Here is a 14,149-nt window from a genome sequence, read left to right on the forward strand (position 1 = left end):
TACGTTGGCAGGACGTTTGAGTGCGTATCGTGTTCATCTCTTCTCTCAGTCCGTACTTCAGGGTTCACCTTTGCTGATGGAGAGCATCAGTAATGTTTGGTTGTTTGGGAGAAGTGATTTGTTATGATTGCTTCCTCAGAGGTTTTTAGAAGAAAACAGTGAGGCGTATAAGAGACGGATAAAACCTGATTGGTTGCGGAAACAGTTTGGGTCCTTTTACCCACTATTTAATTTTTAGTGATCAATATTTTTGCTTATGTTGATCTAAATTGATCTGTCACTAGCTTTTTAAATTTGATCTTAAAGCTGCAGTGTGAAACTTGCTAAGAAATGTTTTTTCCATTTTTATTAAAACAGTCACCATGTCGGGTGAGACAGATAAGCTGTGAAAAACCAAACTCCTCCACTTCCTCCCAGTGCTATTGTTATGGTCTGCAAAAATGCAGACCCCAAAAACAACCAATCAGAGCCAGGAGGAGGATCTTAGCGATGTCAATCAACCTCCTGTCTGCGGTGCTCAGTGTGCTAATAGCAGAGAAACAAGTAAAACCATTTATCTGTCATCTGTGGTTATGCTAATTAGCCTTAACATTCATGGTAGGTTATGATGATGTGAGTGATTTAAAAACAAAATAATTTAATATTAAAATTCAGTTCAACATATAACAGGAAGCCAGTAAAGGCATCTAAACACAGGAGAGTGACTGTCTGCCTCTTCCTGGTTTGGCCTGTTAGTCTGATGGACAGAAGAAGGACTGAAATAAAGAGTCCTAATAATTCATTTGGGGGAGATTAAGGTGGAAAAATATGCATTAAGCCTTCAATCTGCCTTGATTATGAAGAAATAATGAGCATCAGTTGGACGGCGTTAAAAAGCAGTCAGACCACCCAGACTGCTGCTACTGGCCTGCAGACTGAACGATGTCTTACTGAAGGTGTTCACGACTCTGCAGACTAAACCTCTCCTGTTATTCTCGGTCTCTTGACCAGAGACCTTCAGCAAGTTCCCACTAATTGAGGGTCCAGGTTTAATACAGGAAGTCTGTAGCTACCAGCAACCATGTGTATCTTTGATTTTGGGAGGAAACTTCTGCACTATTTAAACTCAGAGAAACAAAACCAGGCCAGAAAGTCCAGCAGAAAATGTTTTCTTGGTTTTTTTGAGGGGAATCAGAAACTTGCCATAGTGCTACCAACTACAACACAACGCCAGGCAGTTAGCATGACGAGAAACTACTGCTGGGTATTACTAGTGTAGCTGTACGTGAGAGCAGCACTCCACACACTGCTGGAATGCATCTCTGCCCGGCTCTGTTCAGGATCATTTGATTTACAGTAAAAATAAAGGTGCACTTCCAGGGATATGCCATTACACAAGCAAACAGAATCATCTCATCCTCCCTGCCTTTCTTCCTCTCTTCTAAACAAGCAGCTGCTCGCTGTGCTCACTTGGCAAGTACGTAATTTAGACATTCAGCTAGCTTAGCACCGACAGGAAAGGTAAATATGAATAATGCTTTGCACTTTAAACTTTAAAAACATTGTTCTCCTTTGTGAGAAATACAATAAAGATGATGAAGCTTTTTCAGGTAAGATCAGCTCATCTGGTTTAGCACTGAGCCGATTTTCCCGGCGTGTTGTAGTGAAATTGATCTACAGCCAGCAGAATCCCTGAAAGAAGCACATTAACTACAGTTACAGTGACAGTAATGTAATAGGTGGGAGTGATATTATCACTGTTATGTAATGTTACCTATAAACCACCTGAGCCATAATATTCATCATCAGCATTCTGATGTCATGGAAAGTAGGTTAGACCACCCGGCGACGTTCTCTCTGTTTTATCTGCATCACATCCACCAGCGTCTCTGGGATGTACAGCAAACAGAATGAAGTCATTTTGATTTTTTTTTTTTTTTTTTTGGAGAAGGCTTTGACTGGACTAAAAAAATGAGTAGAAAAACAAAGAACATTTTTCAAAGAGCTTCAGAAAGTCTGCATATATTTTGATCAAGACAATGCAGAAACATTACAGAGAAATCTGAAATACACATACGTTTATGACATGTTATAACAGAATGAAAATACAATGTAACCATCATCTACACACAGGGCTGAGCGATAAGTTGATTTTCTGGTTTTTGAAGATTTGATTTTTGGAAAATCTGAATTTTTTTCACCAATGCCCTCATTATGTCTCCACAACTCAGAGTAAAAACATCCACCATCTTGTTTTACAGCTTCTAGTTATTTGGATTTTGAATTCATGTCAACCCTGTGATATTTCTTTTTTTAAATATGAGAGTAAAGTCTTAATACAAGAAGACAGTCTTAGTAATACAAGAATAAAGTCATGTGACAATAAAATTTAAATAATGAGTCAGTTGATGTTGAATCTGCCTCAGTGCTCATAAAAGTCTAATATTTGGGTTTGTGTAAGTTTTGTGTTCAGAGTAGTTTGGTATCCGACCACGATTTGATCTTCTGCTGCAGTTTAACATTTCCCCTCTGTGTGTGTGCGTCCGTGTGTGTGTGTGTGCAGCTACCTCGACAGCCTAGATCGGATCGGTGCGGCCGACTACCAGCCCACAGAGCAGGACATCCTCCGGACCCGAGTGAAGACCACAGGCATCGTCGAGACGCACTTCACCTTCAAAAACCTTCACTTCAGGTTGGGATGACCCAGAGCGTGTCCACCTGCTCCCCATTCCACTCACACCGCAGAAACTCCAATCTGTAATTAATTAGATCCGATGGTTTAAACAAGTATCTATATTTATGATTCTCTGGCTCTTTAACGAGGTCAGATTCAATTAGAGCATGGAGCGGAGGGAGCGAGAGGCGAGGCGAGAAATGGAGTGGATGAGACTTTGTCATAATTCAGCTGCATATACTCTCATTTATAAAGCAACATGGAGAGTGGCAGGTTAGTAAACTGTTAAATGGCCATTATTTATCTGAATGGATGCATCATTACGTCCCTTTCTTGCTGTTTTTATCAACAAATTAAAGCTACAGATGCACAGAGGCCAGTCACCATAACACATCCTCTTCCATATTTGAGCAAATATGGAAGAGAATTAGGGCTGCTGGAGAAAAAAGTAAAAATGGCATTAATGTCAGAATTCTGACATATATCCTCATAATTTTGACTTTAATCTTAGAATTTGGACTTTAATCTCAAAATTCAGAATTTGATCTCAGAATTCTGACTTTTGATCGCAGAAAATTAAAGTCACAATTCTTTTTTTTTTTTTTGCAGTGGCCCTCATTCCTTTTTGTACAGAAATGATTGTGATTAAAGATAACGTTTTGATTTTCAGACCATTTCAACTAATATAATAAAAATAAGAATACGTTTTAACTTCTAAAGAACATTTAACACTGGAATTGGAAAACATTTTAAATATCAAAATAGACATAAAAAACACTGAAACAACAATAAGTAGGATGGATAATAAAGTCTCTGCAACTAAAATTGCATTTCACAAAATATCGTCATCATCATCATCAATATCATTGGGCTTTAACAGGGAAAACAGGCAGGTAGTGCAAACTAAATACTTCAAACTGGGTGTCAAATGTTTGCAACATTTCTCAAAATATCGACTTTTCAAATATTTTAAAAGGGAGCATTTCTTTATTGACTCATTTTAATTTGTCATGCGATTAGTTGATTTACTACGAAAGGCTGAGATGCATGTTTGTGCTGCTGGTCGAGGCTTTCCACTGAGCTGGTTGTGATGCGCCGTCGCTGCGTGTCTCTGAGAGGCACATCCTGCAGATTTCCAGCTGGGCTGCTATTATTGGTAGTCATGCGGGGAGTGGGAGGCTCCTCTGTTCCTGTAACGGGTGGGACCCGTCATCCTGCCTACCATTAGACCCGTCACACACACGGCTGGCTCCGTTTCTCTCCGGACTCAGGCCTCTCATTCCCTACACCACAAAAACACAACACAGTGAGGCTGGGTGGTTTTCTGCTCGGGCAAAATGACGTAATGGATAACATCTGTTGTTTAGACATTTTCCTCTAGGTTCAAACACTTCATAGTTTTAGCTATTCATCAGCAATCCAACCAGGTTTTGGTTTTTCCAGCTAAAAGTTGCAGGACTGCTAAGCTAAAAATCCCTGCACTATAAAAATAGTGTATATCTGTAAACAGTTTTACAAGAACATTTAAAATGAGGGGGAAAATAGTTATAATGAAATTAGAATTGCTCTATAATTCAGTTATTTTTGCAGAAAATAAATCATGGCAACAATTTTCTTCACAGCCTTGAATTTACTGAAGATTTTTTTTTTCCTTAACCACATACAGTCAAATATACACATTCAGGCTCAAATATATTCATACACCTCCATTAATGTTGCGTTTAATGGTTTGGCTTTTAAGTTTACTCTGAAAATTTTCACCAGGATTCTTGTTTGTGCCACTCCAGCAGCTCAATGTTTTAATGTGGAACATCTAACTGTGTCAAAGCATCAGATATACTGACCCTAACCATCAGCTTCAGATGAAGGCAGGTTAGTTAGGATTTCATGCTGGAACTCCTGTGTTGACTGAGACGCTCCCAACCGAGATCAAAGTCAGTAACACTTTATTATAACAATTAAACTTTAATTGTTATAATAAAAGTTCAACTTTAAAAATTATGTAGCTTTATGTTATTAAAGCTAAAGTTTAATCACAAATACTTTTATAACAAATTTATGTCAGATCATGATTTCTTGGTTAATGGCAAGTTGTAATAACGAAGACATTTTGAATAACTTTGTATTAAAAGTGTTATGATTTACCGAATGACACTTTATGACAACCGTCATAAATATTCATGAAAACTTACTCATGTTCATGACAGATGTTATGTCATGTTTATGACGGTGTCTTATTCACAACCCGTCAAATAAAGTGTTACCTCAAAGTCTCCAAAAGTCTCAAAAATCTTTAAACTCAACGGAAATTTGAAGCTGTCCAGATGGACAGGTCAGCTGTGTTTTTATTCTATATTCTTCTTGTGTTTCAGTAATTCTGTCTTCTGCATTATTCATATTATTAGGATAGCTTAACTCTGTTTGCTTAATGGCATTTGTTGCTTTTGGAATTGCTGTCTTTTCTTGTTTAACTGATGGCACCCTTTGAATTTCGTTGTCCTTGTGACAATGATAATAAAGATTTATCTTATCTTATCTTATCTTGTTTAACAATTTACTGTTTTATTCTACTTCTCCAGCAGTTATGTGGATTTAGTTGATGTGCAACTTGCTAATGGAGAGTTAGCTACATGTTACTGACACTTTATGTACACATTGAAGCTTGTGTGTGTAATTATAATACACTTTTTTCACTCCAAGCTGAGCTGCCAAACCCTTCAGGTGTTTCAGTCCATTAATATATCTGCAGCACAGCTAATCAGAGTGTAAACAGTTTCCAGAGTGGAACTGTGTTTTTAGATGCTACAATGGGAAGGTAGACAATGTTGCACCTACACAACCTTTTATTTTGCTGTATTTGTTTGTGTCTCCTGTCCTGCAGGCTGTTTGATGTGGGAGGTCAGCGGTCGGAGAGGAAGAAATGGATCCACTGTTTTGAAGATGTGACGGCCATCATTTTCTGCGTGGCTCTGAGTGGATACGACCAGGTTCTGCATGAGGACGAAACCACGGTAAGAACCCGACGAATATTTTACTTATAGATTTATTCATGGCTGTTTTATCATTTATAAACGTGGTTTGAAGTCAAATAAATCCCCTTGAACCAAACAGCTGTTTGTAACTTGGTGAATTGTAACAGCTTAAACACCTGACAAGTCAGAGATTCTTATAGTATTATTATTTTTAATAGTTTATATGTTTTTACGTTAGCGACATGTAACCTTATTTTCATCTGTGACAAACCTAAAAAATATAAATATTATTGGTTAATAACAAGGCTTATGTGAAAATGCTCCTGTATGTGGCTTATTCAGGAAGTCAGAAAAAATTTAAGGATTACATAAATGTGTTTAATAAATATTATTGAAAGGGGATTTTTGAAGCTGTCAATCTCACTAGTAACTTTACATTGTGCAATTAATTTATCTGAAAGATGAACATGAAGATAAAAACTCAGATTTTCTATCCATATATATTTGAGCGTCTGCTGCTTTGTGAATGTCACTGTCACATTTATTTATATAGCACTTTAAAAACAGGTGTAAAGCTGCACCAAAGTGCTGTACAAGAACAACAATAACAAATTGATAAAAACAGAGTATCAAAAACACTACTTCAAATAAATGCCAAAGAATAAAAATGAGTTTTGAGAAGCGATTTAAAATGATCCAGGCTGTGGGCAGATCTAATTTGGAGAGGTAAATTGTTCCATAGAATAGGAGCAGAAAAAGCCCGATCTCTTCTCCTCTTAAGTCGGGTCCGAGGAACTGTCAGTAATAGCTGATTATTTGATCGTAGGGTTCTGGACACAGACTGAAATTTTAAAAGGTTCCAAAGATAAAGGGGAGGTAACCCATTTAAAACTTTATAAGTTCATAAAAGAATCTTAAAATCTATTCGATAAGAGACGGACAGCCAGTGTAAAGAGGCCAGTATGGGCCTTATATGGTCACGCTTCCTGGTTCCTTTAAGAAGCCGTGCTGCTGCGTTCTGGATCATTTGAAGTCGCTGCATCTGTGATTTATCCAGGCCTCTATATAATGAATTGCAATAATCCAAACGAGCTTTAATTCAGTTATTCCAGAAGGGAAAGTTTCTGAAAATAGACGCGATGTGTGTTTTAAACACTTTAAACGTAGAAAGTGTTGAGTAAGCCGACAGTAAACAGACGGCCTGTGGAAAGGCTTCAGACAGGAAAGGATAAATGTCTCCAGAATTTAGGAATAAGCATTTCGGTTACAGAGAACGCTTTAAAAAATGACCAAAGTTCATTCAGAGCTGCAACAAGCCGTCTGATCACAGAGTAAACACCGCTCAAAATCCTTTTTACCTTAATGAGGATTTGCTGAGTATCTTGAAGGTAAAATATGTCATTATTGACCTAAAGCATCATAGTCTGCATTCAGAAATAATATTTGACCAATAAATCTCAGGATAATTTCAGCCCTTTGCCAATTTGTACCCTCATTTTTCACTAAACCAGTGATTCTCAAATCCTAAATCAGGCCTCTGTTCTGCTTTTCTAAACTTTCAAACCATAGAGCTGATACATGTTTGCCTCATTGTACACTCTGATATTGTAAACTGAATCCAAAATGTTCACATACTTTTACATTTTTCATTTGCAATACATTTGAAATATTCTCTTAGAAACTGAGGAATCTGTGCAGAATTTTTTTTTATTTATGTACAACAGGAAACAATGGACGTGTGAGCATTTTAGAAACGGCAACAAATAGATCAAGTTTCATTAAGGTCAAACACATAGTCAAGCCCCAAATTATTCACGCCCACGAAATCATCCAAAAGTTTAAAGTCACACAAACACAGGATCATATTTTATTAAACAACATGCATACTTTGATAAAGTCAATGGGCAAAGCCGCCCAGATCTCCATGTGGTACGTCTGAAATGATGCAAAAGGCTGTGAAAAACAAAAAAATTATTATTTATACTCCTGGCAGATAATGTGTAAGAGCTGTTGTTTTTATACAATTCTCAATATCCTTTAATGGAATTACAAATAATACATGACCAGTTTTTTCTGTTTGATTTATTGTTTGCATTGAGTTAAAGTCCTTGACATTGGAAGGCCTCTTGGCCGAAACCCTAATCTTTTGCTCCATCCACAGATTCAAGCCGAGTGATATTAATCATACTTTCTAGTTTGAAGAAGCATGTTTGTTAAATTAAAGGTTAACTTTAAGTAAAAATCTGTCAGTAGCTGCGTTTTCTTTACAAATGTGAGCAAAACTTTGTCAGTATTCCACTAATGTTGAAAAAACAAAATTTTGCAATTGCATTGTTTCTGTTAACAAAGAAACACAGTTAAAATCACATTTGAATAAGTTTGTTCATGCAATAAGTCATTTAAAAATAATGATTCACTCCATCATTCTCCCTCCACTTCCTGTTGGAGGGATATTTTCTGCCAATAGCAACATCTTGTTGTTGATCACGTGACTCATGAAGCGAATAAAGCATTTCCATTGCAGTTTTACAAAACACACTAATTTTGATACAGCAGAGAAACTACCTCAAGTTAGCGTGTTTCCATTAAACCAGTTTAGTTTTGTAGACCTAATTTGCACAGTTTTAAGGTGAATGGAAATGCCGCTGGTCCTGTGAATACGTTTTGAAGTCATTCGATGACATTTTAAACAGCAACGGAGAGAATCGTCGTCTGCAGTCAGCATCACTAGAATCCCCAGGATTGGTTCGTAATCACACAGGGAGACACAATCCATCATGGAGGAAATAAACGGGGAACTTCATTGACTCATTTAACGCAGCCGTTTCTGTAATTGTTAGACGTCTGTAAACTGAGGAACTTGCAGTGAGACAAAACTGTGACGTTTTCACAGAAACCCGGGGATGCTTTAAACAGACCTGATCTTCATTCTGTTATCCAGTTTTATTATCGCTAAGCTAGAAATGATGTAGGAGTTCTAACTGGCAGACAAATGTTTCTCCTCCTGGCTTCAACCTTCTCTCTGTTTTACTACCGAAAGCCTCCCGTTCAGCAAAAATATTCCACAATTAGGAAGAAAAAGCGAAGGACCTCCCAGTAATTGGACCGAAGAAGCAACACATAGCCCGATCCGGCAGCTCGTTAAACTCACTGCTCTGCTGGAGTTTTAATTAGCAAGCAACTTTTCTTAAAATTCTAATCTACCTGTAATGGCAAGGAAGCAGTGGAAATCTGGATTTGAATCCATCTTCACTCCTGGTTATTATTCAGTGACCAGCCCTGGTTCAGGTGTTTTCCAACCAGACAACTATACTGATTTGAAAATTATTTATTTTGGTTTCCATTTTTTTTACAAATAAATTCTGGAAAGTTTGGTCTGCATTTGTTTTCAGCCCTGTTCAGTCCGCTTTAATTCAACTCCACTCTGTTTGTCTAGAAAGTCCAGTTCGTTTGGTGAGGTGTGAATGCTAATCACACTCTGAAGTGCAACAAAACAGCAAACTCTGGTCCACCTAAAAACTTCGGTCTCAGTTCATTTGACGTGAACTCTGCTGCGGTCTGAAAACATATGTGAACACAAAGTGAACCAGAGACCGCTCCAAAAGCAGGAAGTGGACTACAGTGCAAGGCATTCTGGGTAAAAGCAACCTAAACACACGCAAAAGTGTGCAAGAAAAATGGTTTGTGGTCTTTTACCAAAGACAAAAAATAAATCCTGTAACCACTAAAATCTGACGCCACTAGATTTCTGTTTATATTTTGTGAAGAAGGAAATTGCTCTCAGTGTCGCCTGATGTTTTCGTATCGTTTCCTTCAGTGGTTCTTGGTGCAACGCCACAGTTAGTTTTTGGTCTTGTGATGTGAGAACCTACCAGAGGACATGTTTGCTGTGTTCTTTACATGGCTTCTGGTAAACTGTGATGCCTTCATAGAACAGCTGGATTTCTGACTCTGTTTGCTGGTTAAGCTGCACTGTATTTCATTTTTCAGAGAAAATGCAGCTGAATGCAAATGCAGACTTTTCAGATTTTCATTTCTAATAACATTTCTTCTACATCAGAATTTATACATGACTTTCACCTCTTCAGCTCCCAGTAAAACCCAGTGTAGCATAACGTGACAAAATGTGAAGGAATTGACATGATATTATGAGACGCTGAACTTTTCAGGTTAACAGTTTCTCTTTCCCAAAGCAGTTTGGGATCAGTTAAAAGAGATATCTTAAGACAGTAATAATCTATAAACCATTTAAATCTTGAACCAGAATGTTAGATTTTAGCACCATGAAGCTGATATAACCTGCTGTGGGAAGCAGAGCTGCAAGCTGTTAGCTGTGCTCAGCCTCCTGTCTCTGTATTTCAATAGTTGGACTCATAAAAGGAACATTTGCATGCAAACAGGCTGAACTTTAGTCAAAGGGAGGTGTATAGTTTTATAATGTCAAAACACCTGTGAAAGGACCTGTGGGTAAGTAACAGAGCTGATGCGTGTCACAGCACTGGAAAGCAAACACAAGCTGAATATTAACTTAGTGGATTAGTCATCTGCTATGTAGAGCAAAAGTATTTGCCTCCTTACTGTATTAGTTTAGACTTAGACAACAGTGAATTTTTTCACAAAATGTTGTTGCTTGGCTACCAGAGTGCAAAGGAAAAACACTAAAAACCATATAACTCTTGTGTTCTTGTTCTTAAGGTCTTAAGTGGCACGTTTTGCTCACACAAATCAATGTGTGCCTATTATATCAAAAACATCAAATGTTCAACATCTTTTTCAGAAATGATATTCACAAGATGAAGTTGTTAAAAATCTGTTTTTGAGTGAGACAAAACTTGTTAAAGATCTCTAGCTTATTCAGCAAACAGATTATTCTTTTTTCCAACATAATTTGTGTATTATATATTTTAAAAAGAAAAAACTCATACAAATACATTGCACAGGTATGAGGTATGTGAGGAATATGATAGGCAGAAAGTTTTGAAGATAATAAGACCAAAAAATTCAGGTCACATCAGTATCACAAAAAAGGAGAAAAAATAGTCTCATCTAAGCTTACTTAGATCATTTTAAGCCCTTTTTAGTACTTTAGTGACAAATATAAAAAAACATGTCTTCCAATTTTTATAAAATTCTTACATATGTTAATTTATTGAATCTTATCCATTTTATGAATTTCTTTCATGATTCTGCTGTTGGAGGATCCTTATTTTACCATCAGATATTAAAACCTTTCACTCCAGGAAAGTTTTGAGCTGCTTGGTTTAATATTTTCTCTGTTGGTAAAAACAGTAAAAGCTCCTGATAGGCTCCGCCTCCCAGCTTCTGACTGGTTTCCCATCGGTGTCTGTTGGTACAAACACGCCCTGCACCACTTACTCTCTGTCACTCCCTTCCTTCTTCTTCAGATGCGCATGTACTGTGTTTGGTCGTTGCTCCTCTTCATCGTGTTCTCTGAAATGACGACTGCTCGTTGTGAACGCTGCCTTCCTGCCCTGTGAACGCTCTCTCTGCAGCACCGGATGTGTGTTAGCATTAGCATGTCGGGTTGAGGAGGGGAGGGGAAGCGGACGCAGGGGGCGGGTCCCTTGCGTTTTTCTGTTCCTTCTCTAAGCTCCGCCCTGCAGCATCTCTGGCTCCTTCTACTCCTCTTGTCACTGTCGCCACCGACTGTCCTCTCTAACCAATCAGCTGTCAGATGCAGATGCTCCACCCACAGCCAGGTATGAAAATCTCCAAATAGGTCGACACACTCACTTTAGCAGCTGGAAGCAGGTCCTCTCTGTGTTTGCTGTTTCCTCTGTTTTATAGCTAGAGATGCACCGATCCCTTATTAATATCGGTATCGGTCCCGATATTGAAAAAAATTCTAGATCGGGTATCGACGACAATGTTCCCGATCCATAAGGGCAGATCTATTCGGTCTAATTCAATGCTTTATTATTTATTTTACATTATGTTTACAATTCCTAATTGCACTTCCTGAGCCATTTGAAAATGATTTGTTGCAGTTTATTTTTACAAAGTAGTCACCCTGTTGTTTTTCAGTTTCAGTTTCTTCATTATTTATTTTACATTGGCTGTTTTACTCCTAATTGCATGGACCGAACAAATTAAAATTGTTTTTACAGTTTTGACCAAGCTTGTGATGCTGTTGGTGTATTTAAGTGAGCTGTACTGTAGCAGAATTATCAAATAAATTCCTAATTTAGTACATATATGTCTGCATTTAAAAGAAATGTTTTAAGTCAGTACAGCTGTTTTTCTATATCAGATCGATAAACCTCAGATATTGGTATCGGAAATGAAAAGGTGCATCTCTATTAATAGATCTGTCTTCTTCCTTTTCCTTGTTTGTGAAACTCCAACAGTCGTTTCTCATGAATCTGATCGATGGATCCCATCGATCTCTTTCTCCTCAAGTTAATGTTGGATCAGAACCAGAGAGAAACTGCTTTCAGCTCACAGTTTGAAGGAATCTGTCTGTTTTTATTACCTGTTACATAAAAAAAATCACTGGAACAGCTAGTTAGTTTTCTCCTTAATCCACAATTTATTGTAATGCAATGTGAATAATTAGGTGGCAATGATTCACTGAAAACACAAATTAAGCATGATAAATTTTGTAAAAGGAAAAATAATCAAGTAAAATATTCTGGTTTTATGTAATAAACGAGGTTTGATACTTCTTAACCAAAGCAGCTGCAACATTAATTTAGCAGCTTTTACATCTGCTCTTCATGTTTCTACTTACATTAGAACCCTGTGGAGTTATCGTTGTGATCATTTAACTACATACAGTTCTGGTTTGATGCTTTGATTTGAACAAGGAGGACGACTTTCATGTTTTTATTTCCTCTTCTTCAACTTTAATTGGAGATATCCCTTAATAAGAGCCTCAAAATAAGTTTACATTCATATTAGTGGGTCCTTGATAAGGTGGTGCAAATTTTATCATTTTTGTGAAATACTTGTTTGTTCTTAAATAATTAGTTATATTAACTTTTAAAAATAGTTAATATTTTTAATAGTTGATATTAAAAATATTAACAAAATGATTGCTTTGGTTTTGTTAGTTTTCTGTGGTGCATCCAGACCCCTAGCTTCAGTTTCTCCTAAATTATTCACTATAACAGGGTTTGATCACAAAAATGAGTTTCTTTTCATTTTTACAACCCTAAAACTTTTCTAAAAAGTTTTTTTTTAAGCTCTTCACTAGTTGCTGGGCTGATTCATCTTCAGTTGACAAGTCAGGTTTAATCAAACTGTTGTCACATGAGGAAATTGTGCTCAGTAGCGCCCCTACAGGTGAAAAACTTCACAGGGTTTTAGTTTAACATGATGCCGTTAGAGCAGACTCTAACACACAGCTAACATCTCACCATGCATGGCTTCATTAAGCTCACTGCCAGTGAGTCTTACTAATCATTTCTGAATGTTGCATGCTGATAGAAAATGTTAACACAAACTCAGATCACAAACTGTGGTTTTACGAGGAACTCCCCCAAACTTCTGTTCTGCTTTTTGGTTTTAGCTTTCATCACAGTTCCTCCTTTAGCTCAGATTATGTCGTTTGCACACGTCATGATATCCTGCAGTTTGGAGTTTTTTCTCATGGAGTTCTGTCCCGTTTGACATGTTCTGATCTCTCTCCTGCAGAACCGCATGCACGAGTCGCTGAAGCTCTTCGACTCTATTTGTAACAACAAGTGGTTTAACGACACTTCCATCATCCTCTTCCTTAACAAGAAGGACCTGTTCGAAAACAAGATCATCAAGTCTCCGCTGACCATCTGCTTCCCAGAATACACCGGTACATCCTTCACAGTGACTGTTTGAACTGGATTCTGGTTCAAACATTAGAAAGTCACCAACTTGTCTAACCTCTAAAAAACAGACAATCCCAATCTTTAGGCTTTTGCTCAACGTTTATTTTTTTCATATTCTACTGACATGAACCATCTTAGCATACATTGGTTTATGAACTCAAATAAGGAATCTGACTTCCATTTCACATGCTCAATGTATAGATATTAATCAAAAATTTATGAGGAATAAAAAAAATAAAATAAAAGGAACACATACGTAATATTACTTTGTTATAAAGACAAATAAAATCTGTTAATCAGGGGCTTCATTTTTTTTTTTTTTACATTACTCCCCCATTACAATAAAAATCAAAAACTTTATCTAAAATCCTTTTTTTTAAAAAAAAAAAAAGGAAATCAGCTTTTAAGTTGCCTGCAGTTTTCAGTTTAAACCACTAGATGGCTCTCCATCCTGGAAACAAGACCTTTATTTCTTTATGGATTTTAATTTAATATTCCGGTTAATTTAAAACAGTTAGCCCACAATTTATTTGTAGATTTTTTTTGTTTTTGGATGCTAAAATAATTTTTCTTGATTACATGCACACATTTACAATAACATTAGTCCTAATAAATTAAGTCTCAGAAAGTGCAAAGAGCCCAAATCAAAAACAATCCACTTGAGTAGGTAATTGTGAGAAGTAACATTTTGCTAAATA

General features: G+C 37.0%; 1 protein-coding gene across 2 annotated transcripts in view; it reads left to right on the plus strand.

The window, feature by feature from the left end:
* Positions 1–14,149, plus strand: part of LOC114152855 (guanine nucleotide-binding protein G(o) subunit alpha) — a 110,920-nt gene that overhangs the window by 78,455 nt on the left and 18,316 nt on the right. The window contains exons 5-7 of one of the 2 annotated variants that reach the window (XM_028030960.1): positions 2,543–2,671; positions 5,535–5,664; positions 13,282–13,435. In XM_028030960.1, coding sequence (XP_027886761.1) covers positions 2,543–2,671; positions 5,535–5,664; positions 13,282–13,435 — 413 coding nt within the window. The remainder of the gene's footprint in view (positions 1–2,542; positions 2,672–5,534; positions 5,665–13,281; positions 13,436–14,149) is intronic. The other variant, XM_028030951.1, reaches the window with a different exon arrangement.

This window comes from Xiphophorus couchianus, chromosome 2, assembly GCF_001444195.1.
Source record: "Xiphophorus couchianus chromosome 2, X_couchianus-1.0, whole genome shotgun sequence".
Lineage (NCBI taxonomy): Eukaryota > Metazoa > Chordata > Actinopteri > Cyprinodontiformes > Poeciliidae > Xiphophorus > Xiphophorus couchianus.